This window comes from Leucopleurus acutus (genome assembly GCF_964270905.1).
Source record: "Leucopleurus acutus genome assembly, chromosome: 9".
NCBI lineage: Eukaryota > Metazoa > Chordata > Mammalia > Artiodactyla > Delphinidae > Leucopleurus > Leucopleurus acutus.
In genome coordinates, this window is record NC_139144.1 from 49730136 (window position 1) to 49756779 (window position 26644).

At 37.1% G+C, this 26644-nt stretch overlaps 1 protein-coding gene and 1 long non-coding RNA gene across 16 annotated transcripts in view; one reads left to right on the plus strand and one right to left on the minus strand.

The window, feature by feature from the left end:
- The first annotated feature begins 556 nt into the window (after positions 1–556).
- LOC309966432 lies at positions 557–18222 on the plus strand. Its single transcript, XR_014326450.1, has 3 exons — positions 557–2168; positions 6690–6804; positions 17684–18222. It is a non-coding gene; the product is annotated as an uncharacterized lncRNA (long non-coding RNA).
- DYNC1I1 (dynein cytoplasmic 1 intermediate chain 1) overlaps positions 14553–26644 on the minus strand; it is a 506528-nt gene continuing 494436 nt past the window's right edge. For all 15 annotated transcript variants that reach the window (XM_082846457.1, XM_082846458.1, XM_082846450.1 and 12 more), the window contains one exon: positions 14553–15511. In XM_082846457.1, the coding sequence (XP_082702583.1) occupies positions 15401–15511 (111 nt within the window). In that variant the 3' untranslated portion in view covers positions 14553–15400. The remainder of the gene's footprint in view (positions 15512–26644) is intronic.

The following is a 26644-nucleotide window of genomic DNA, read 5'->3' on the forward strand; positions in this document are numbered from 1 at the left end:
GGAAGGGTTTGTTTTTAGCTAATGCATTAATTGACTCCAAAAAGTCCAAATGGAACACTCTGCTTTCATCTGCTGGGGTAACCTAATAAAATAATGTTTGTTTTTAGATTCCCGGCTGTTAAGGGGGGTTTGCTCAAGGCAAAACCACAGTCCCCTCGAATAACTTTAGAAGGAGAGTTAAGACGACACACTAATTGTGCCTGTCGGAGGTTTGCTCCTTCGAGGGCCCAGACACACCCCTTGCACACTGGTCTGGCCACCAGGGCTCCGGTGCCCACTGCTGAGTTGATTCCATTGGACAGGGCTCCTGCCCCTTTGGAAGATGCTTGATTTTGCTGTGAGCGGTTCTTAAGGGGATTTAAAAATGGACTAAGCTCTCGGAGCAGACTTGGGCAAGCACGCTGTATATGCTATCTGTCTGTCCTACAGAATGGAGAAAGGGAAACACAACTTAGTGAAAGAAGACTGATTATAACATGCTCCTTACCTCCCATCACCCCCTCCCCCATCCTTTGCTACTTAGCCAAGCTCTTGCTCTGGTGTCTTATTGGGCTGCTTTCAAATGAGAAGGGGACAAGTAATCCTGCGCCCCCCCCACCCCCCGCCCCGGAGTTCTTTGGCCAGGAAGAACTCACTAAATATGAGTATTACATGCCAGGCATGCTCTCATTAAATCCTTCACACGTCCCTTGAAGTAGGTACTATTCTTTTCCCTGTGTCACAAATGAGGAAACCAAGACTCAAGAGACGTTAAGTATCTTGCTTATGGTCTCCGCTAGCAAATAAGAATGCTAAGATTTGAATCCAGGTCTGATGGCCCCCCAAGCCCTGTTCTATATGAGGATTTCTCAACAAAACTCAGTACAGGAAGTTTTTTTGATAGTCTATGCCCAGAATTTCTTATTGTCCCCTGGTTCTCAGTATCAGATGTATCATTCCTAGCTTAGAGTAGAAGGGAAGGGTGATCTCAGATTATTTACCATTGTAAGTGCATTTGCTATCAGAGAATTCCACAGCCTGAGGACCTGGTGAATCCTGACAAGCCTTTTGAGGTTCATCTTAGACTATTTTACAGCCTATTAAAGTCAGTAAAGAGAGAATTAAGGTAAACTAGAAGTATTTGCCCCACCGGTTTAAAATTGGAAGGTAACGTGGAAAAAGCAGAGATAAATTTACAAACTGTTACAGTGCAATGTGATATGACGTGAACTGAATTGGACCATCTTAAAAATCTCTACTATAATTAGAAAATGACGTTCTTCAACAAAAGTTGGAAATAATGGAAAACCAACTTAAAAGTAAATATCTATGGGTACTTGGCTTCAAAGTGTGTCTGGAGGGCATGGAGACAGTTTACAGAATGTGGGATTTGCTGGAATTACTTTTGGACATAAAATCTCCATCACGCCTAATGGTGGAAAAGCCTTACTCTATTCCCAACAAGTTACCTGTTATCCCTAAAGTTAAAGGCGGATATCTACCACTGCGTTTTGCTGCCCCCTCACCCATTCTTAAATAAATGAAAGCAAATTACTGACTAACCCACACCAAAAATTTATAGCATTTTTTTTCCTGGACAAAAGGGATAAAAAATATATATATATATATAAAAAATATATACACATACACATATAAATACATATATATATAAACATAAATACATATACGTGTGTTTATATATATGTATATGTGTATTAAAATGTCATATTCCTTTTTCAAAAGACTGATATATTTCAAAATGTGAATTTCTGTTTTGAAGCAGAATTTACCTATGTAAGTTCTAAGTATACAGATATGCTTTATCAGTTTGAGAATTTATGGAGAATTAGCCACTCCATGTAAGAGGCTGCTTTTTTTCTGATGACCTCTTCATTTGGGCCAGCTCCAGTGTTATAAAAAGCTTACACTCTGGTAGAGTAACATAAGAAATAAGAAAGATTGGGGATAGCGGAAATTGAAACAGGCATTCTTTTTTCTTCTGAAGACAGAAGTGAAGCGATTGCCAATGTTTGTTGAATTTTATTACAGTGAAAGCAGAGATTTCTCCACACTTTCGGTCTCAGCCTTTGTCCAGCCTCACTATGCAGTGTATGTATCACCTTCTGAACTAAAGAAGCAGTTCACACTTGACCTAGAACTTCAAGTTACCTGTGACCACTACTTATAAAGTAAGTGACTTCTTTCTTTTTTTAAATAGTTTGTCTGAAAGTAGAGAAACCATCATTTCTGTCCTTTTCTGGGACTTGAAATTAAGTGTGGCATTTTTTCCTTTTACTCCATTTAGAAAGTGTCTTGATTGGCTTAATAACTAACCCTTCTAACACCACACATATCTGGCTAAGTTATTACAAATTATAATGGCATTTGACATGAGTTGGTTATAAAGGATAACCACTATCTTTTATCAAAGCTGTCTAACAATAAATTTCAAAATAATCATTATTGTCAGGGCCCTGAAGTAATTATTAAATAAATGCTTTAACCTCTATAGACAGTAAACTCTAGTTTACTTTTTTCTACCTTAAAAATTATACCTTTGGGAGATTTCTGCTTCTGGCCATGATGGAATAGTAGGGAAAACTAGAAAACTGGGTGAAACATATGGCACAGTAGTTTTAAAACGTTAAATATGAGGCAAAATAGGACTGTGAACTCTGAGGTGGGAAAGGAAACACACAAGATGAAACCTACCATTGCACCAGCTTACTGCCTGGGCGCAGGTTCCAGACACTGTGCAGAGAAGGGGAACCAAGACAGGGCCCAGCCGTCTCCCCGAATTGAAAAGCTGGAGCTCAGAAATCAGGGGGCCAAGATAGCTAGAATTTTAAGACAAACTACCAAACAGGAGGGAGCTGCTCTGAGAGCTCTGGAGTTTTGCAGAGAGTTCCCCAGTCTTTGAGTACTGATCTGTGCATTTGTGGGAGGAAACGATAGCAAACTTGGGAAAGAACCACTGGAAAGGAAGAAGCAGAAAAATTCTGGAGTTCACAGAGGAGAAAGAGTTTGTGTTCCCACCAGCAGGAGTAGAAATTCCTCCATAATACATAGAACATCAGGTAGAATCCACAGAAAAATGTCATATTATGAATAGCACTAAATAAGAACTACTATGAAGGCGGCTCTGCCCTTAACAAAGCTTAAAAGCAGACCTCACAAAGATCTGATTCCAAGTAATTTAACTGCTTGTCAGAACACAATTTGATACTAATTCAAACAATATAACAAAAAAAGCCCACAACCCACTGTAACAAATTTAATTAAAAAGTCACCCATCATAATAAGGAAAATATAAACGATAAAAAAGTGAAAAAATCAACCAACAGAAATGTATATCATGATGAAGATGGTGAAAACAAATGATAAATAGAAAATCTTAAAAGTTGCCAGAGGAAAACATCCCATAACCTACAAGGAAGGATGATAATAAGAGAAGATTTCTACTTGGGAACTATTTAAGGCAGAAAGCCAGAGTAACATCTTTAAGGTATTTAAAAAACAAGGCCAACCAATAAATCTACACCCAGTGAAAATATCTTTTGAAAACAAAGGCAAAATAAGGTAGACAACAAGTAAGAGAATTCACCGGGCAGCTAGAATTGCACTAAAGGAGATGTTAATGATAGGTCATCAGGCAGAACCAAAGTGATATCAGATGGAAATTTAGATCTATACAAATAGATGTAGAGTTCCAGAATTGAAAATAAATGGATAATTAACTATTTTTTATTTTTAATTCTTTTAAAAGATAATTAAGTCTTTAAAGCAAAATCAATAATGATGTATTGTGAGTTTTATAGCATACATAGCAGTAAAATGTACAATAACAGCACAAAAAAGAAGAAAGGAAAATGAAAATACACTGTCAAAAAGTTTTACTACTACTATACATGAAGTAGTATACTATTATCTGAAGGTAAAGTGTAGTAAGTAAAAGATGTATGTTGTAAACCCCAGAGCACACTAGAAGATGAAAACCAAACAGATTTAGTTAATAAGACATTAGTGGAAACCTTAAAAAAAGAAAAATCCAAAAGAAGACAGGAAAAGAAGAAAACAGAAATAAAAAAACAGATGGAGTAAATAAAGAAGAGCAAGATGGTAGATTTAAACCTAACCATATTCATAATTACATTAACTGCAAATGGCCTAATCACTCCAATTAAAAGGTAGAGATCAGATTTGAGGGGGAAAAAAAAAAGCAAGGCCCACCTATATGCTATATAAAGAAACTCACTTTAAATATAAAAACACAGATAGATGGGAAGTAACTTGACAGAAAAAGATATGCCATGTAATCACAGATTTCAAAAAAGCTAGAGTATGCTATGTTGATATCAGCCAAAGTATATTTTAGAAAGAGAACTAGTAGTAGGGATAAAGAAGAATATTTCATACCGATAAAGATGTCAATTTATCACAAAATCCTAAATGTATATGTACCTAATAACAGTGCTTCAGATACATGAAACAAAAACTAACAAAATTAAAGAATAGAAGAAACACACAATTTTACTTCCAAATTTCAACACACTCCTCTTGATATAACAGGTAGAAAATCTACAGTATATAGAAGACCTGAACAAATTTATCAAATAATTGACCTTATTCATATTTATAGAACACTCCACTCAACATCAGCAGAATACACATTCTTCTTAAGTACACGATAAATTTTACCAAGATTAACTATAATCTGGGCCATAAAACAAGTTTCAATAAACTTAAGAGGATTGAAATCACACACATTACCTTCTCTGGCCATGACAGAATCGAACTGGAAAGGAATAACTAAAAGATACTTGGAGGGGCTTCCCTGGTGGCGCAGTGGTTAAGAATCTACTTGCCAATGCAGGGGACACGGGTTTGATCCCTGGTCCGGGAAGATCCCACATGTCACGGAGCAACTAAGCCTGTGCACCACAACTACTGAGCCTGTGCTCTAGAGCCCACGAGCCACAACTACTGAAGCCCGCGTGCCACAACTACTGAAGCCCGCACGCCTAGAGCCTGTGCTCTGCAACGAGAAGCCACCACAGTGAGAAGCCTGTGCACCACAACGAAGAGTAGCCCCCGTTTGCTGCAACTAGAGAAGAGCCCGCGCATAGCAACAAAGACTCATCGCAGCCCAAAATAAAAATTAATTAATTAAAAAAAAAATACTTGGAAATTCCCCATATATCTGAAAAATATATAGTTCCAAACAACACTTGAGTCTACGAAGAAATCACAAGGATAATTAGGAAATATTTTAAACTAAATGAAAAGAAGAATACAACGTATCAAAAATTTTACAATGAAAAAAATATTTTACAATGCATTTAAAACAGTGCTTAGAGGGAAATATATACTATTAAGTGCTTACATTAGAAAAGATGCGAGGTCTCAAACAATTATCTCATTTTCCACCTTAAAGCAAGAAAAAGAAGAGCAAATTAAACCCCAAAGATGCAGAAGATAATAAAAAGCAGAAATCAATGAGATAGAAGACAGGAAAACAATAGAAAAAAACAGTAAGATGAAAATGTTTCTTTAAAAAAATCCCCAAATTTAGAAACCACTAATAAGACTGATCAGAAAAAGAGAAAAACAAAACAACAACAACAAAAATAACAACTAATGTGATTAAAAGGGAATGCTATGAACAAATTTATGCCAATAAATTAAACTACATAGATGAAATAGATTTCTTGAAAGATATATACTAGCAAAGTCACTGAAAAAGAGATATTGTTACTAACTCTATTTCAATAATCAAATTCTTAGTTAAAAACTCTTGTCCCAAAGAAAAATCCAAGCCTAGATGAACATAAAAGGGACAATCCCTTATGACCAAATAGGGTTCATCACCAGAATATAAGTTAGGTATAACACTAAAAAAATATATACTATACTGATTAAAAAGAAAAATCATGATTATTTAAATTAGATTCAGAAAAAGAATTTGGAAAAATTCAACACCCATTTAAAAAAAATAACTCACAAGCCAGAAATAAAAAGAAATGTAATCTGATAAAGGGCATCTACAAAAAAAAAAAAAAGCTATAGCTAACATGATACTTTACGTGAATGATTCAATGCCCTAGGCAGTGCAACATGATAAGAAATAAATAAATAAATAAATACACTGGGGAAAAAGAAGTAGAACAGTATTCAACTGCATATGAAGAAAATTTTAAGAAGTCTACATAACATTTATTAGAAGTAGTAAATGAATTTAGCGACACCACAAGAGACAAAGTCAGTATATAAAAATCCACTGTATTTCTATATACTACCAACAGTATCTGAAAATAACATTTTAAATATTTACAAAATGGGGAAATAATAGTCTTTTCTACAAATGTTGCTGGAAAATTAACTATGCATATACATAAAAATTAACCTTAGCCCACAACCACACCATACACAAAATTAATTAAAGATGCATCATACACATAAATATGAGTTTAAACTATAAATATTTCATAAAAAAACATAAGAGAAAATCTTTATCTTATCTGTCAAAGAGTTCTATTTTTGCCTTGGATTAGGCAAAAATATTTTAGATGAGTCAAGATTTTAGAAAACATTCTTAATGAAGAAAGCACTGTCAAATTGGAATTCTATATCCAAAAAAAAAAAACCTTCATAAATAAAGGCAAAATAAAGACATATTTAGACACACAAAAACTGAAATTATTCTCTTGCAGAATCTTACTACTGGATATGCCAAAAGAATTTCATTGGTTGAAGAGAGATAACATGAAATGGAAAGCCCAGATCTCCAGAAAGAAATGAAGAGAACCAGAAAAGAAAAATGTGAAAGTAAGTAGTTTTTAAAACCTTTTAGAATTATCTTTATTTTATAAATACTTTTAATTCATAAAACACTATTCACTGAAGCAAAAATAATAGTGTATTGTGGGATTTATAGAAAATACAGAAGTAAAATACATGACAACACAGGAACAAAGGACAGAGAGAAGGTAAATGTATTATTCTGTTACATCATTTGAAGGTAGTCTGTTAGTAGTTAAACATGCATACTGCATTCTTGTGAAACCACTAAAAAGAATAAAGGTCAATAGATGAACTGTAATGCAATACTAAGAATTATTTGGACCATCAGAAAGAAGGCAGAGGGGAAGAATAGAAGAACAAAGAATGAATGGGATCAATAAAAAACATTTACTAAAAAAAATAATAAAAAACAATTACTAATACAAAATAAAAAATTAACCATGCCAAAAATTACATTAATTATACATGGACCAAATCCTCCAATTAAAAGGCAGAGACTATTAGACTGTATTTAAAAAAAAAAGAAAGAAGGACCCAACTTTCAGCTGTTTACAAGAAACACACTTCAAATATATAGACTTAAAAAGATTAAAAATAAAAGGGTGGGAATGACATCAGCCAAAATGGCAAACTAAAAAACTCCAAATTCTGCCCTTCCATAAAAGCAATAAAAAACGGGCTGAAAGTCAAAATCAACTCTTGTTCTTGAACTCTGGAAATTAACCAAAGACTTGCATCAACTAAGGGAACACTGACTGAAGAACAACCCGGATTCTCTGAAAGAATCATGAACTTTGTGTCATTTTAACTTACTCTAGTCCCATCCCCTCTCTGTAGTCCAGCAGCAGCTCTGAAAATAACAGCTCACATTCCCAATACGACAGGAAGCAGAAAGTACTTCATTCACAAAGGATTCTAATTATTTGTTCTGACCTGTCTGGTTCCTCCCTGGTAGACAAAATACATGTCTTTATTGCACCTAACTTGGAACTGGTGTAGTACTAAGGCTGCTTCCTGATGCGGGGTTATTTGTCCAAAACATTCACAGGCTGATATCCTAGTTGCTGCTGGCTGAGGTAATAAATAACAGTTAAGACAATCAATAGACTAACAAAAAACTTGAGAGGACAGGCTAGGGAATGAGATCTTTGAGGGCTATGAATAGCTCTGACATACCCCTGGGAATCTGGACAAACACACACACACACATACTCAGAACTGTGCACATGCTCAGGAAAGTCCTAAGAAGGCCCTAAGATCTCACCTCCTGTTGACATTGAAGCTCTGTAGAAACCGGAAGTGAAGGCCAATGCAGAACTGTAAACTGCCTGGCTGATAGGTGACGATGCACCTCAACAGAGAGATATACAGAGTCCTTTGCCATAGACTAGAAGAGTTTTTTGGCTCCAGGCATGTAAGGAGCCAATCACTAGCTAAACATTAAATTAACAGAGACTTCAGAGGCTGCACATACACAGAATACAGACTGCACAGAATTAGTTCAGAAAATTTGGTAAATAAACAACAATTACAATAAGCAGCAACAACAACAAATCCTGTGGAGGTAAAAAATCTGATTTCCAGAGTTGCACATTACAGTATTATAATTACTGGATATATTATAATATTAAGTTTTCAACAACAAAAAAGTACACATGCAAAAAAATAACAAAGTATGGCATATACAATGGAAAAAAGTCAATAGAAACTGCCTGAGAAAGCCCACATACTGGATTTTTCTAGACAAAGACTTTAAATCAGCTATTATAAATATACTCAATGAATTAAAGGAAACCATGTCTAAAGAACAAAAGGAGGGGACTTCCCTGGTCGTCCAGTGGTTAAGAATCCTCTTTCCAATGCAGGGGACGCGGGTTCGATCCGTGGTTGGGGAACTAAGATCCCACATGCTGCGGGGCAACTAAGCCTACATGCCGCAACTACTGAGCCCGCATGCTCTGGAGCCTGTGCGCCACAACTAGAGAGAAGCCCGTGCACCACAACGAAAGATCTCGCATGCCGCAATGAAGATCCCATGTACCACAACTAAGACCCGATGCCAAATAAATAAATATTTAAAAAATAATAATAATAATAAATTTAAAAAAAAATAGAATGAAAGGAAAATATGAAAATGATGTCTCACAAAATAGAAAATATCAATAGATAGATACTATAAAAAGAAGCCATGTAGACATTTTGGAGTCAAAAAGCACAATAAATGAAATGAAAATTTCAATAGGGAGCTCAATAGCAGATTTGAATAGGCAGAAGAAAACATGAAGAATCAATTGAAAGTATGCAGTCCAAAAAACAAAAAGAAAAAAGATAGAAAATTTAAGAGACCTGTGGGACACCATCATGCATGCCAACATACACACAATGGAAGTTCTAGAAGGAGGAGACAGAGAAAGAGTAAAAAGAATGCTTGAAGAAATAATGGCTAAAATTTTCCCAAATTTGATGAAAAACATTAATCTATCCATTCAAGAAATTCCATGAAATCCAAGTAGGAAAAACTCAAGAGATCCACACCTAAACACATCATAATCAAACTGTCAAAATCCAAAGCTGATGAAGGAATCTTAAAAGTTACAAGAAAGGGCTTCCCTGGTGGCACAGTGGTTGAGAGTCCGCCTGCCAATGCAGGGGACACGGGTTCGTGCCCCGGGAAGATCCCACATGCCATGGAGCGGCTAGGCCCGTGAGCCATGGCTGCTGAGCCTGCGCGTCCGGAGCCTGTGCTCCGCAACGAGAGAGGCCACAACAGTGAGAGGCCCGTGTACCACAAAAAAAAAAAAAAAAAAAGTTACAAGAAAGAAGCAACTCACTTTATCTGGAAACATAGAGACCAAAAGGCAGTGGGATGAGATACTCAAACTGCTGAGGAAAAAAAAAAAATTGTCAATGAAAAATTCAACTTCTGACAAAATTATTCTTCAGAGATAAAGGAGAAATTAAGACTTTCCCAGATAAGCAAAAGCTGAAAGTTTATCCTAGCAGACCTCCCCTACAACAAATGCTAAAGGGTGCCCTTCGGGCTGAAATGAAACACTAGAGGGAAATTTCATAATAATAAAAGGGTCAGTTTATTAAGAAGATATAATAAACTTAATATGTATGTACCTAGTAACAGCTTCAAAATGCAAAAATAAAAATGGAGAGAACTAAAGAACAAGTAGGCAAATTCAAAACCGTAAGTGGGTATTTTAATATCTCCTTCTTGGTCACTGATAGAATACATAGAAAACAGTAAGATTAGAGAAGATTGAAACAATACTCTCAGCCAGTTTAATCTATTTGACATTTTTAGAACCACATACCCAACATACAAAGAATGCACATTTTTTCAGGTGTACATGGAACATTGCCTAAGTTAGACCATATCCTGGCCCCTAATGGCACGTGCTAATTCTTGTAACTCTTTCGGTGGCTAGTCTCTTTACTCCTTAATAGGTCACATGTCCCCAGCCAGGTTATGCTGGGAGAGCCATCAGAGAGTGGTGTCAATCTGACCCGAAGAAGGTGAGAGGGAAAGAAGGGAGGGAGGGAAGGGAAAGCAAAGATTAGTCTTAGACTGAAGTACAGTTCCGAGAAAGTTTTAGCAATGCTGGCAGGGAGGCCTTGAGAACTCCTTTGAGTTCTCCTCAGAGAACTCTTACATCTCCCAGGAACAGGCCTGCCTTACTATCCCTGGTATGCTCAGGCTTGGCTGACAAGCATGACATTGGTCAGACATACTGGTGGATTTTAGAGCAAAGCAGCTGGAGCTGTCAGTCAATTATGTTCTTTGCAACGAGATCTTAGAGGCAAATTGTCATGGCTACCACATTCCATCTGGGACATCAGCTGGAAGAACTTGAATGGCTGTGGGCTGCCTGGATATCTTTCTCTATATCCACATGGCCACTCTGTGATGAGCTTAGGCCTTTGTACAGCCTAGAGGTCTTAGGGTAGTTGCCCTTCTTACACAATGGCTTGGGGAATTAAGAGTGAGTGTGCCAAGAGACCCAGAAGGAACCTATGTCTTCATATAACCTTGTCCTGAACCCCACATAGTATCACTTCCCACATATTCTATCATTACACAAGGTCATCCCAGGTTCATGATGGGGAAACACCACACAAGAAGTGGGAGACTGTCTTGGAGACTAGCTACCATGGTGGGATATACCCATATACAAGCTCTTATAATTCTTCATGTGCCTATTACAAGTGACTGGCCTTAGCACTTTTCATAGTCCTCACTACTGAATCCTTCAGACTTTGGTCTATAACAGCTCATGGCTTATTGATTTGTTCTAAGGTTCTTTAGCATATGTTTGAGAAAATTTTTTCCCCAGTACTTTTCATTGGATTGCTTTTTAAAAAAATTTTACTATAGTTGATTTACAATGTTGTATTAGTTTCTGCTGTACAGCAAAGTGATTCAGTTATACATATATTCATTCTTTTTTAGATTCTTTTCTCATATACGTTATCCCAGAATATTGAGTAGAGTTCCCTGTGCTGTACAGTAGGTCCTTGTTGGTTATCTATTCTTATATGTAGTAGTGTGTGTCTGTTCATCCCACGCTCCTGATTTATCCCTTCCCCACCACGTTTCCCCTTTAATAACCATAAGTCTGTTTTGTAAATAAATTCATTTGTATCATTTTTTAAAAAATTAGATTCCACATATGAGAGATACAATATGATATTTGTCTTTCTCTGACTTACTTCACTTAATATGATAATCTCTAGGTCCATCCATGTTGCTGCAAATGGCATTATTTCATTCTTTTTTGTGGCTGAGTAATATTTCATTGTATATATGTACCATATCTTCTTTATCCATTCCTCTGTGAATGGACATTTAGGTTGCTTCCATGTCTTGGCTATTGTAAATAGTGCTGCAATGAACATTGAGGTGCATCCACCTTTTGGGATTATGGTTTTCTCTGGAGATATGCCCAGGAGGGGATTGCAGGATGATATGGTAGCTCTTTTTTTTTTTTTAATTGGAGTATAGTTGATTTACAATGTTGTTTCAGGTGTACAGCAAAGTGAATCACTTATACATATATCCACTCTTTTTTAGATTCTATTTCCATATAGGTCATTATAGAGTATTGAGTAGAGTTCCCTGTGCTATACAGTAGGTCCTTATTAGTTCTCTGTTTTATACAGTTGTGTGTATATATCAATCTCAATCTAGCTTTCCGACCATCTTACCCTGTGGTAACCATAAGTTTGTTTTCTACATCTGTGACTCTATTTCTGTTTTGTAAATAGGTTCATTTATACCTTTTTCTTAGATTCCACTATAAAAGCGATATATTTGTCTTTCTCTGTCTGACTTCACTCAGTATGACATTCTCTAGGTCCATCCATGTTGCTGCAAATGGCATTATTTCATTCTTTTTAATGGCTGGGTAATATTCCACTGTGTATTTGTACCACATCTTCTTTATTTCTCTCTTTATCTATTTCTATTTCTCTAAATGTCCGTCGATGGACATTTAGGTTGCTTCCATATCCTGGCTATTGTAAATAGTACTGCAACGAACATCGGGGTGCAGGTATCTTTTCGAACCATGTTTTTCTCTGGATATAGGCCCAGGTGTGGGATTGCCGGACCATATGGTAGCTCTATTTTTAGTTTTTTAAAGAACCTCCATACTGTACTCCATAATGGTTGTACCAGTTTACATTCCCACCAACAGTGTAGGAGGGTTCCCTTTTCTCAACACCCTTTCCAGCATTTATTGTTTGTAGACTTTTTGATGATGGCCATTCTGACTGCTGTGAGGTGATACTTCACTGTAGTTTTGATTTGCATTTCTCTAATAATTAATGTTGAGCATTTTTCAGGTGCTTTTCCTTTTTTAAGATTAGCCATTTGGTTTTTTTTGTTTGCTTTTTTGTTTTTTGGCTGCGTTGGGTCTTAGTTACAGCACGTGGGATCTTCATTGCGGCATGTGGGATCTGTCATTGAGGCAGGCAGGCTCTTCGTTGTGGTGTCTGGGCTTCTCTCTAGTTGTGGCATGCGGGTTCCAGAGCGCACAGGCTCAGTAGTTGCGGCGTGCAGGCTTAGTTGCCCCACAGCACGTGGGATCTTAGTTACCTGAGCAGGGATCAAACCCACATCCCCTGCATTGGAAGGCGGATTCTTTACCACTGGACCACCAGGGAAGTCCCTCATGTGTTTTTAGACCATCTGTATGTCTTCTTTGGAGAAATGTCTGTTTAGATCTTCTGCCCATTTTTTGATTGGGTTGTTCTTTTGACATAGAGCTGCATAAGCTGTTTGTAAATTCTGGAGACTAATTCCTTGTCAGTCACGTCATTTGCAACTATTTTCTCCTAGTCTGTAGGCTGTCTTTTCATTTGGTTTATGGTTTCCTTTGCTGTGCAGAAGCTTTTAAGTTTAATTAGGTCCCATTTGTTTATTTTTGTGGTTTTTTTTCCATTACTTTAGGAGGTGCATCCAAAAAGATGTTGCTGCAATTTATATCAAAGAGTGTTCTGCCTATGTTTTCCTCTAAGAGTTTTACAGTGTCTGGCCTCACATTTAGGTCTTTGATCCACTTTGACTTTATTTTTGTGTATGCTGTTAGAGAATGTTCTAATTTCATTCTTTTACATGTAGGTGTCCAGTTTTCCCAGCACTGCTTATTGAAGAAACTGTCTTTTCTTCATTGTATATTCTTGCTTCCTTTTGTCATATACTAATTGACCATAGGTGCATGGATTTATTTCTGGGCTTTTATACTGTTCCACTGATCTATATTTCTGTTTTTATGCCAGTACGATACTGTTTTGATGACTGTAGCTTTGTAGTATAGTGTGAAGTCAGGGAGCCCAATTCCTCCAGATCCGTTTTTCTTTCTCAAGATTATTTTGGCGATTAGGGGGTCCTTTGTGTCTCCATGCAAATTAAAAAATTTTTTGTTCTATTTCTGTGAAAAATGCCATTGGTAATTTGATAGGGATTGCACTGAATCTGTAGATTGCCTTGGGCAGCACAGTCATTTTGACAATGCTGATTCTTCCGATCCAAGAACATGGTATATCTCTCCATCTGTTTGTGTCATCTTCGATTTCTTTAATCAGTGTCTTATAGTTTTCAGAGTACAGGTCTTTTGTCTCATTGGGTTGCTTTTAAACGTATTTTAGATATTCATATTTTAGCTTTAAAAATTTAATGTTTTTAAAGAGTTTCAATATTAACACACTGTATAGCACTTAGGGAAAAGCATATCATTATTTCAAAATTAAAAGAAATCTCATAGCTCAAGGAATCCCTACCAACAAAGCACCATGGAAATTCTCTTCCTAAAAAGCCAAAGACTGTCTTCAAATGTTTTTCATGACTCAGCCACTATTTATTTTCATTCTCTCTAGGCAAGAAATGACCTTTTGAAAAAACAAAATCCTATAAAGTTGTTTAGACATATTTCCTAGTCCAACAGTAATAAATGTAATTTTCTGGTATAAATTAAAAAATAATGAAATGTGTGGAACAGTTGGTATTTGTTCATCTTAACCTGTTCTTCCTACTCCCAACACTTGAAATAGTCTTTGGGTTAGAGTGGCTCTGGCGAAGAAGACAAGAAAAAGCTTTCCAGAAATAGCACACACGTTCCTTCATAAAAATAAAACCAGAGTCTTGGTTTAAGTCCAGCCAGGTTGGCTGCCTATAAATTCATTATCAACCTTTAACACGGCCCTAATGTATCTCCCCTACCCGCTGGCCACGGCAGAATTTTAATCAGGCAGTTCCCAAGCAAAGGATTTATCCACACTAGAGCAGACCTGGTTTGGAACATTTTATTGGCAATACTGGTGTCATATTTAGGAACCACAGACTTTTGTCAGACTGGGTTAGCTTGAATGACAAATATCAATGATCAACTATATGTGAAATACTGTTAAAGTACCTAGAAATAATAGGCATTAAAATTCATTCCATTCACTGCAACAAACCTCTAAAGATTTCATGTCCTCAGTGGAACCGGCATACTGTAATTGTTATTTGGAACTTAATGTAACCTCAACAGCAACAGAGAGACAATGCAGTCCTCTCATTATGCACATGCTCTAGGATCGTTTATTTTAATGCTTTCAAATAAATATGTTCCATGCAGCACACCACAATAAATAAGGAGCAGCAATGTTCTTCTAGTAAATCCATTCATAATGTGAGTCACCGTGTAAAACGCCACATCTCAAGTCTTTGGCCCTGTACCATAGCATGACACCACATCTGCACCTAATCATATCTGGCTTCATATGGATTTAATAGGACTATGCCAGAAGTGCGTGTAAGCACAAATTTAACCAGAGGTTTCCAGCTATTAAATACGGCTACTAAGTAGTTAAAAGGCAACAACTCAACGCAAAAAGGCTCCTACCTCCCCATCCCCACTTTTGAGACAGAAATATAAAGACAGAAATGCTCTGGCGAATTTCAGGTCAGTGGACAGTATACATCTGGAATACTTGGAGCAAAGCTGGCACAACATGGCACCCAAACGGTCACGGCAATACTGATACTGAATGGACACTGAATACAAGCGGACTTGATGACTGCAGATGCTGAGCTCTAGAAGGTCAAGGTGGGGACGGCTCATTTCCACTAGGCAGATAACTCAACGGTGCCTTCCTCCTCGCTGTCAGCTCTGTTCGCACGAATCTCCACGAGCGTCCTGGCAAATCGGGTCCACTCATCATTGTGGGGAACTGCAAGCTGCAAAACAAATTAACGGAAAATGGTGAACAAGGTATCTTCCATGCTGAAAGCCTTGAAGCCTGCATGATTGTTCTTCTTGAAACAGATGATTCCCTTGGAATGTAAGGAAATCAGATAGTCTTCCTTGAATCAGATCTCTGAAGCATTGCTCTTAAACTGATAATTTAAGAGAATAATGTCACTCTCAAAAGCAAAATCGCACGTGGGATTTATAAAACATTAAAAATTTATGTAAACTATATAGTTCATACAGTATCCAAGTTAAAGCACTTGCAGTAAGAAGACCAGAATTACAGTGAACACGACAAATAAAAACTGCATTACTAGGAATTTGCAATAACGGTGGTATTGTCTTCCTAAGTCGATGCTATTGATCCTTTTCTAAAAAGTGTTGCTAACGTGCCAATCTATATATGACAAGAGTATAACTTACATATTCAAAGAAATCTTACTACTATAATATGACATTTTGGCCTTTCCAGCAAGATCGTATATGATGATGCCAATGAATAGTAGTAACTAAGATTTACCAAGAGTTCTGCTCTAAGTACTTTACATGTATTCTACTTATTCCTCACAGCAATCCTATGTAGGATAATATTAGCATTTACATTTTACAAAAGGAGAAATGGAGGCACAGAAAGATTAACTCATCTTGCCAAGGTTGCATAGCCAGCAAATATCAGTGCCAATGTCATCTGGTTCCAGTAATTACATGCTTAGCCAGTATGCTACACTGAATCACCAAAAAGAGGAATTATAAAATTTCCCCAAAATATCTTCTCCTGTGCACAGTTCAGTAAGGAGAAAATTAACCCCACCTGACACAAACTGCATGTATGGATTTTTGTTAGGTGTTTTAAAGGATAATGATTTCTCTACATGGCATCTAAAAATGAATTGTCTAAAGGTATCATGCAAGTGTTTGGAATAAAAAAGAATTATTTGAAGATGAGAAGCAGGATCAAGTACAAGTCTGAATGGTTTTCATGTAATAAAATTTGTTTCGACTGTAGAGCCATTTTCTTGGAAGACTACCCTGTAAGATGATGTAATCCATCTACAGATACTAGTGCTACCCATGCTATCCATATATTCCATAAACATTAATAACACACAATCATCCCAGTCAATATACATTTTCCAAAATAAAAAAGCAAATAAATCTAAACTTTGAGATCACTTTTACAGCTGAAAAATTTCTTACTATATCAAGCCAGACATTTAGGACTTTTTAAATTTTAATTTTATTTATTTATTTTTGGCTTCATTGGGTCTTTGCTGCTGTGTGCGGGCTTTCTCTAGTTGTGGTGAGCGGGAGCTACTCTTTATTGTGGTGCGCGGGCTTCTCGTTGCAGTGGCTTCTCTCGTTGCACAGAGCACGGGCCCCAGGCACGCGGGCCTCAGCAGTGGCGCAGGCTCAGTCGTTATGGCTCGCAGTCTCTAGAGCACAGGCTCAGTAGTTGAGGCGCACGGGCTTAGCTGCTCCGCAGCATGTGGGATCTTCCCGGACCAGGGCTCGAAACCGTGTCCCCTGCATTGACAGGTGGATTCCCAACCACTGTGCCACCAGGTAAGCCCCTAGAACTTTACATTTTTATTACAGTTGATGATATCCTCAGATACGATCTATCCAAGACAACTTATTGGAGGGTGGCATCATCATCCTACAAAGTACCGTCCTTCAATTAGTGCTCTGTTCTGAGGTTAAATGTTTCAAGGATTTAATTCCGGAAATGATATACAGGTGGGAGAAGTAAGTTTTTTTTTCTTTTAACAACTTTTTTTTGGGTACTTCTTTGTTATTTCTTATTTGGAGAAACGGAGTACTAACAAGAACTCTCATTTAGCCGTATGAGTGAGTTCTGGATGGTTAAGTACTTCCCTAGTTATTGAAATGAATCCAAATTCCTTTTCAGACAGTGACACAAGTTCACAGCAGTCTTGAATGGCACTGTTACCCCTTTGCTCAGTTCATTTTCTCTACTTTGAGTTATTTTCCTATGCTCCACTATTCATTTTTCTCTTCAATTTTACAAAATACTGCACTGGGGAAATGAAGTCCTCAAAATAAATTATACAAAGAGCTAACAAAAAGTATGAGCAGGAAAAGGTTGGCAACATATTTATATGAAAGAATAGGTCCACTCTTTCTTGTCTTTTCTCCAGCTCCTGACCAAGCCCTCCCAGAAAGAACCACAAAAACGAAACAAAAAGCCCAAGAAGGTACAAAAGCGAATCCCGATAACATAACTTTTTCTCATATAAGGTGAGAATCAAGTTAAATCTAAAATGCCTCGTAACTTCATGTAACGTTAAATATTGGGAAAAAAGCAGATCTCACTGGTAAAAGTGATATACTCGAGGGGTTTGGCTTCTAAATGTAACACTGTACTTATTATTGGTTAAAATGGCACAAATTTAAGTTACTATATGATACCATATGTAATGTTTTATTGATAGCAATGTATAGAAACAATATACTAAAACAAAACAGGTCAATGTGTTTACATAGTTTCATGTAGTGGTAACGGCAAGACTTAAGAAACAACTCTAATAAAGATTATGAAACATTAAGGGTTGGATATGTGTCCAGATACAGTCTGGGACAGAACTGAGTATCACTGATGACATATAAAATTGTGCATCTAACTTTTCAAAGACAAATTTTTTGGAAATCTCGTTCCTTTATTTGTTAAAGAAATCAAAGTAGTGATTTTAATATTTACCATTAATCAAACATAAAATTTAAAGGGTTTTGTAAGTAAAACCTTGGAGGTTTTTTTTAAAAAAATTGAAGTATACTTGAGTTAAAAATTGTTTCAGGTGTGCAGTAAAGTGATTCAATTATATATACTTCAGATTATTTTCTATTTTATATTACTACAAAGTATTGAATATAGTTCCCTGTGCTATTCAGTAAATCTCTGTTGCTTATCTATTTTACATATAGTAGTTTCTGTCTGTTAATCCCATACTCCTGATATATCTCTTCCCACCCCCATCTTCCCTTTTGGTAACTGTACGTTTGTTTTCTATGCCAGTCTGTTTGTTTTGTATCTACATCCATTTGTATCATTTTTTAGATTCCACATATAAGTGATATTATGACATTTATCTTTCTCTGGCTTACTCCACTTAGTATAATAATGTCTAGGTCTGTCCATATTACTGCAAATGGCATTATTTCATTATTTTTTATGGCTGAGTAATATTCCACTGTGTATCTACACCACATTTTCTTTTATCCACTCATCTGTCAGTGGACATTTAGGTTGCTTCCATGTCCTGGCTATTGTAAATAGTGCTGCAATGAACATTGGGGTACATGTATCTTTTCCAATTAAGAGTTTTCATCTTTTCCAGATATATACCCAGGATTGCTGGGTATGTGGATTGCTGTGTGGGATTGCTGGATCATATGGTAGCTCTAGTTTTATTTTTTCTCAGGAACCTCCATACTGTTTTCCATAGTTGCTGCACTAATTTACATTCCCACCAACAGTGTAAGAAGGTTCCCTTTTCTCTACACCCTCTCCCAGCATTTAGTATTTTTTGCCTTTTTGATGATGGCCATTCAGACCAGTGTGCGATAATACCAAGGTGTGGTTTTGATTTGCATTTTTCTAATAGTTATGGATTTTGAACATCTTTTCATGTGCCTGTTGGCCATCTCTATGTCCTCTTTGGAGAAACGTCTATTTAGGTCTTCTACCCATTTCTTTGATTGGGTCGTTCAGTGTTTTTGATACTGAGTTGCATGAGCCGTTCGTATGTTTTGGATTAGCCCCCTGTCAGTAGCAGCACTTGTAAATATTTTCTCCCATTCCATAGGCTGTGCTTTGCTGTTAGAGAAGTTTAGGTCTGATTTGGTCCCATTTGTTTATTTTTGCTTTTATTTCTTTTGCCTTGGGGAACTGATCTAAGAAAATATTGCTATGATTTATGTCAGAGGATGTTTTGCCTATGCGCTCTTCTAGGAGTTTCATGGTGTCACGTCTTATATTTAGTTCTTTAAACCATTTTGAGTTTTTGTATATGGTATGAGGGATATTGTAATTTCATTGATTTACATGTTGTCCAGCTTTCCCAGCCCCACTTGTTGAAGAGACTGTCTTTTCTCCATTGTATATTCTTGGCTCCTTTGTCACAGATTAATTGACCGTAGGTGTGTGAGTTTATTTCTAGGCTCTCTATTCTGTTCCATTGATCTATGCCTGTTTTTGTGCCAATACCATTGCTGTTTTGATTACTATTGCTTTGTAGTACAGTCTGAAGTCTGGAAGGGTTATGTCTCCTGCTTTGTTCTTTTTCCTCAGAATTCTGGGTCTTTTGTGGTTCCATGTAAATTTTAGGATTTGTTCTACTTCTGGGAAAAATGTCATGGGTATTTTGATAGGGATTGCATTAAAGCTGTAGATTGCTTTGGATAGTATGGCCATTTAACAATATTAATTCTAATCCAAGAGCATGGATCTCTTTCCATTCTTTGAATCACTTTCCTTTATCAGTGTTTTATAGGTTTCAGCATATACGTGTTTCACCTCCTTGGTTAAGTCTATCCCTAGGTATTTTATATATATATTTATGTTATATAAATATATTTATATATATATATAAAATAAATAAATATATATACTTTTTTTTTTGGCTGCACCCCACAGCTTGCGGGATCTTAGTTCCCTGACCAGGGATGGAACCCAGGCCCTCAGCAGTGAAAGCACAGAGTCCTAACCACTGGACTACCAGGGAATTCCTGGTAGGTATTTTATATTTTTGATGCTATTTTAAATGGGATTTTTACTTTCTCCTTCTGATATTTCATTGTTAGTGTAAAGAAATGCAACAGATTTCTCTATGTTAATCTAAGAATGGATTTTATCAAATTTAAAAGTTTCTGATAAAAATATACCCTACTGTGGAACTACTGCAATACATTTGACCTTTTCCATGGTGATGGAAATAATAGTACTATATTTGTCCTTAAAAATACAGATTCACCCTCACAAAATGTTTCACAGTATTCTAACATATCTTGTCTTTTTGATCTGTGAAAGTTTCATTTAGGTTGGGGAAATATTAGAAGTTTGTTTTTTCTTTTTTAAATTGCTCTGCCAAGCATTTTCCTCTCTAGAATACCATAAACTTCACAGAAAAGTTAGCTTGTTTTGGTTCACACACACAAGATTCTTGATTAGAACAGGCTGAGAACACAATTGCTTCTAGAAACTTAAATTTATCTACCTCACCCCATCACACTTTTTCATCTAGCTGACTATAAAAACAATCCAAGATCATCATAATGTTAGAAGGTGAGGTGCACACTGCCCCATTTTTAGAGTTAAATATCACCATCAGGAAGCACTTTAAGTATAATCTTAGCTTGAATGTGTATTCACAGGCTGTTTCCACACCCAAAGTAATAATTTTTGGCATCTGAATTACTTGCAGGTAAGACCAAACAGGTATCCTAACACACAAGACCACCACTCTTTTCATTTTACATCTTTGGCTGTAAACAGCTATCTGTTTGGACAGAACTGTGTCCTTCTTACCCTTGGCAGTTCCTGACTCTTCTCACCTGGTTCTCTCCTATTAGAAATGTCTAGAAAAGAAGTTCATGAGCATAAGTGCATCTGAAACTTTCTCTAGGAGACTTTTAATCCAATTTTACCTTAATCATTAAGTAGGATAAAAAACTCTGCTCGTTTCTTTGATTAAGAGAAAGACTGCTGTCATGCCCTTCTAACTAGCATATATGTATCTATTCAATACTGATTTAGTCATCATGGACTTAGTACCAGCTATATGGCAGGCACTATGGTAGGACTAAAGATACAGTGATGAATCATTTTGGCATATGATGACTATAAATATTAATTATAGTGTTTTCTTAGGTCAAAATGTGTGAATACTGGCGTAGGTTTTTTTTTTTTTTTTTAAACTTTACTGATACTCAGAAAGTGAGTAGAGTAACCTAAAATTCACTTTCTTACAGTGATAACTGCAACATTTCCTGGTATGTGTTGTGTGTCAAGCGAGTAGCAGGGACGCAAATGGCATGTTAATGACATGGCTTCAGCATCTCTTCAGGTTTCTGTCAAGGCATTAAGGCTAAATCTAGACCATCACTATGGATTTTTTCCCCCTGAAAATAAGTTTAGAATAATTTTCAAACAGTGTAAATTTCTGATAGGAAGAATATTCACAAGTGTCTAATGGTGATGAACAATTTCAGTTAATTTAAAAAACATATTTGAGAAGCACTGTGAAGCAAACAGCCCATAGTTATATCAAGGGACTACCATAAAAAAGGGCCCGAAAAAATTGACCAGTATTGTCCTGAGTCAAAGTGGATCTGGAAACATTTTGGGCCTTCAGATTCATCCACCAACGTCCACATCCTAGGTCAGAGGTGACTCAGATTCTTCTACTGCTTCACCCAGGGTTCACCACTCGCCAGTTTACCACCCCCCTTCGCAACTGGATGATTGTTTTCTAACTTTTTGCTAAATGTATAAAGCATTTTTGTGCCAGAAGCACTCAGGGAGCCGATTCCTGAGATAACAAAATCTTAGCTCTAAGAGTAGGTGCCTCTTACAGATATGATATGACCATACATTTACAGCCAAGGGAACTAAGGCCAAAGGTAGTTTCTGAAGCAGTAATTTGGCCCTAAGGAGGAGGTAAAATGAGCCTTAGATTTGGACAGGAAACTTAAGTCCTGCTTTCATCTTGGTTACTGGCCAGGGTCAGGCACTTAACCTCTCATTGCCTCAATTGTAAAATGGGGATGATGGTGTCTGACCCATTTATCAAGAGAGATGTGGAGAGGATGAGAAAGGTAATCTAAGTGAAGAAAGTACTATGAGTTCAACACAGAACAGTCATGCATTCTTGTTCTATGAACAGTTACTCAGATTGAACATGTTCCTAAAAATCACATATGTGAGTGGCATACGTATCAATTCGATATCATCTTTGTGGTTTTGCTTTAAGAATTAATTCTAATTTTGCTATGTGAGGACATTAAGAAGCAGACCTCTCTCTGACAGACAGGAAACAGAAGGCCAGGGAGCTGAATGATTTGCTCAAGACCATGTAACTTACCGCATGTCAGTGTGGGCAATCAGGAGCCTCACCCCTTTAGGAAATGCCAGCATACCATGGCAGGCAGGTATTGTGTTTTGAGTCACCTGTTAAAAGAGTCTAAATATTTTTAATCTTCTAAGATTCCTGGAAGATGTAAAGGTCAGAAATAAAAAGCAAAAGTGCAAAAGTTGTGGAAAAATTCATGAAAATTGATCGTTTTCATCCTCCCCCTTCATCCCCCTAGTTCTGAGGCTGTGTCACGGGTCTGCCCCCCAGCCTCCTCCCGCCTGAATGGAATGGAGGATGCCCCTAGATCCTGCCCTACCCCATCCCCAAATAACTAATTAGGCTAACCACTGGGTGTCCTGCCTGGGCTTCCTGGGCTTCTTGTGTACCTAAAGGGAGGCACAGATTGCACGGTAACTAGATTTTGAGAATGGAGCCAGGGTTGACTTTTTTCCACCTCAGACAGCACCTAGATGATATGGTTTCTTTCACAGCTCTGCCAATAATTTCCTGGGTGTCCTTAGGAAACGTATGTTTTAACATCTTCACTTCATTTGTGAGAAAAAGGAATTTTTCCACTAACTCCTAGGACCATTGTGAATATTAAACAAGATCTCCCCCCCAAATATAAAAAGCTTAAGCTCAGTGTTTGGCACATTATAAACCCCAGATAAATGATGTTGTTCACCCTATATTTTTCCTTCTTAATGTTAATTCCCTCTCCTCCAATTTTTTTCCTTTTTTCGCTTCCGTACCTATTTTCTTTCTTCCATTTTCTTCTTTTCACCTACAGAGAGCACTGCATTTTTTAGAAGTACACCTTAGATTTGATCATATTTGCTTTCTTAAAAACCCATACAAATCATTTCCTAGATAGCTATTATTAAATGTATGACTGAGTTTCACGAACTGGGTATGGGGAAAGGGTTCTTTCAGATCACAAGAAAAATCCTGTCAGAGGACGTTTTGTTCATTTAAAAATCAAATTCCAAGTATAATTATTCCTTGTAAATACACACATACACATGCATCTTTTTCATTTTTCAAATATGACCAATATAGCTTTGTCAAGCTATTTTTTTTAATTTTTTTTTATAAATTTACTTATTTACTTATTTTCAGCTGCATTGGGTCTTCATTGCTGTGCATGGGCTTTCTCTAGTTGCAGCCAGCACGGGCTACACTGTGTCGTGGTGCACAGGCTTCTCATTGCAATGCATTCTCTTGTTGTGGGGCATGGGCTGTAGGTGCATGGGCTTCAGTAATTGTGGCACGTGGGCTCAGCAGTTGTGGCTCGTGAGCTCTAGAGCTCAGGCTCAGTAGTTGTGGTGCACAGACTTAGTTGCTCCGCGGCATGTGGGATCTTCCCGGACCAGGGCTCGGACCCGTGTCCTCTGCACTGGCAGGTGGATTCTTAACCACTGCGCCCCCAGGGAAGCCCAAGCTATTTCCTTTTCATGGCACTTTCTATGGTGGGAGTCTGCATTTTTAGCTCAAGTTGTAAGGCCTTGTAACCACTGAACATGCTGTTATAAAAATCAAATGACTTTTTATAACCAGGGTTAAGCACACAAATATCATGCATGTGTCCCTTTTTATAAGCACATGGCTAACCATTCTAAGCAGTCCTCAGTCAGGCCTCCCTCATTTGTTAGTAATTGTAAAGGGTTTATAGTACCTAGCAGCTGATTTTAAATAGCTGCATTATCTGCAGTAACTCACTCCTACCAGCCCAACGCTCTATTTTTTATGTTAAAAGTATCCGTCTCAGGCACTGCCTCGTATAAAAGCAGGTTACTTTTTAAAAATATCTTGGATAATTAAGACAGAAAGGCATTCTGTAATTTCAGTGTGCCACGCTTAACGTATCTGAGAAACCAAGCAAATTAAAATGAGTAGGACTCCAGGTTTCAGGATGAATATTCCAGGATGTGTGGTTCGGCAGCATCTTTGTCATCTTTCAATTAAATGGAGTCATTAAAAAAAAAAGTCTGAGACAATTACGTTAACCATGGATTCCAAAGAGATACACAATTCAGCTCCTGTACTAACCTAAAAATGAAAGTTTTCTTTCAAACGATATCTTACGAATTACCTTTTCACTTTAATGCACGCTGATATTGTTGTTCTTGTTGCTAATGCATTTAAAGAAACCGTGGACGTGAACATGGGTTTCCACAGAACAACTGCTAAACCCTTCTAAGCTCTAAAAGCTTTTTAAAAAGTACAACTGTTAATGGCACCCCAATTCAGGAGATTGCGAACTTACCGGTGTACAAACACACATTTGTGTTCAGAGGAAGCCTATATTTTTTAGGACACTTCCCTTTGCCACACACACAGAGGGAAGCAAAGCGGGAGGTCATAAGCAATGAAACAGCTGCCAGAACAGAACGAGACCAAGCTCCACTGTATTTAACTCTTGGGAGCGTCTAGCATCACTGGTAACAATGGATGAAACCACGAACCAAAATTCCAAGCCAGAATGCAGTATACAGAGCGCATAAGTATACTACAGTGCTCCACCACGAAAAGATATACTGTGTGGTAACTTAGTATTTAGAGAAGTCCAGAAAGTAGAAGTTACATTAGTCTCCATTCTGTAGCATCTGCTGTTACCAGTCAGTAGGTCAAAATTTCTGTGAAATTTAGCATCATGCTAAGCTATGGTAGTCTGATGATATCTGATTATTTTTTGGTTAAGAAAGAATTTCTTTTTTCTGAAAATCCCATCTAAGGGAACCCTCTATCCACCCATGAAGCTTGAGATCTTTCTGCTAAAGTTCTCTTCCTAGTATCTTTAAATGAGTGCTTGACTTTTATAGCATGTTTGTTAGAACAATACTTTTAAAAAATCCATTACCACCCAATTAAGGGAAAAAAATTAAGTTAGGACATGAAAGTCAAAAGTAAACAGTAACAAATACGAGTCTATATCAATTTCAATAAGCCAGCAAACACGGAAGGAAATAATTTTAAACATTATTCTTAAAAAGTGAACATTTAGAACTATTCTTCATGTTAAAATTTAGCATCATGGGAAGTGTGACAAAATTCTGAAGTTTTTACCTGAGGGGGGAAAAACCCACACAGCTGAAAAAGAGTTAATTCACTATGGCTTAAAGATGACCTTGTTCACATCTGTATCAAAATCTTGTCACTCTCTTTTCTTTAGAAATGTCTTCAGCATTATTTTTCTATTATTTAGAACAATCTATTTCTCTGTCCAAAAGATGGAAAAAATTGCTAAAAACTTTGGCTGGTGGGCAACAATGGAAAATAAACTTTTTAAACTGCACTACCATTCTTTGTCCATAACACAAAAGATCAAGAAACTGACAGGGAAATGAAAAAGCATATGCTACTCAAACTGATCTCTCATACCAGCTGACTAAACATATATCCTTTCTCTTTCTGATATTAACTATAGGTTTTCTAGTAAATTTCTAGCAACCACTGCATCTAAGCAGTTTTGACAAAAAGAAGGCTTATTGCTAAACATCTTAAAAACATTTACCAAGGTAATAAAAGAAATGTTATTCCCTCCTACTGAATGTTTGGGCATAAAAGAGGTATTTTTATAATGTAGTTCATGATTTACCATATCTATAGTGTCCAAAAAAAGCAAAATGAAAAAGAAGCATTTTTCCAGTGGTTTGACGACTATCTGAATAAACTGTTCCTCTTCTGTTACCTCTAGTGACCAACTGCTCACTTTTAAAAGCAACGGAGGGGCTTCCCTGGTGGCGCAGTGGTTGAGAGTCCGCCTGCCGATTCAGGGGACGTGGGTTCGTGCCCCGGTCCAGGAGGATCCCACATGCCGCGGAGCGGCTGCACCCATGAGCCATGGCCGCTGAGCCTGCACATCCGGAGCCACACACAAAAAAACGGTAAAAGCAAAGGAGGGGAGAGTGACTGGGACAGAGACTGGAGAGGAAGGACAAGCACTCTTTTCTAAATATATTTTCTATGTATCTTTTACCATGCAAATATAGTCAAAGGATTTTTCCTGTCCATTCATCTATAGCCAAT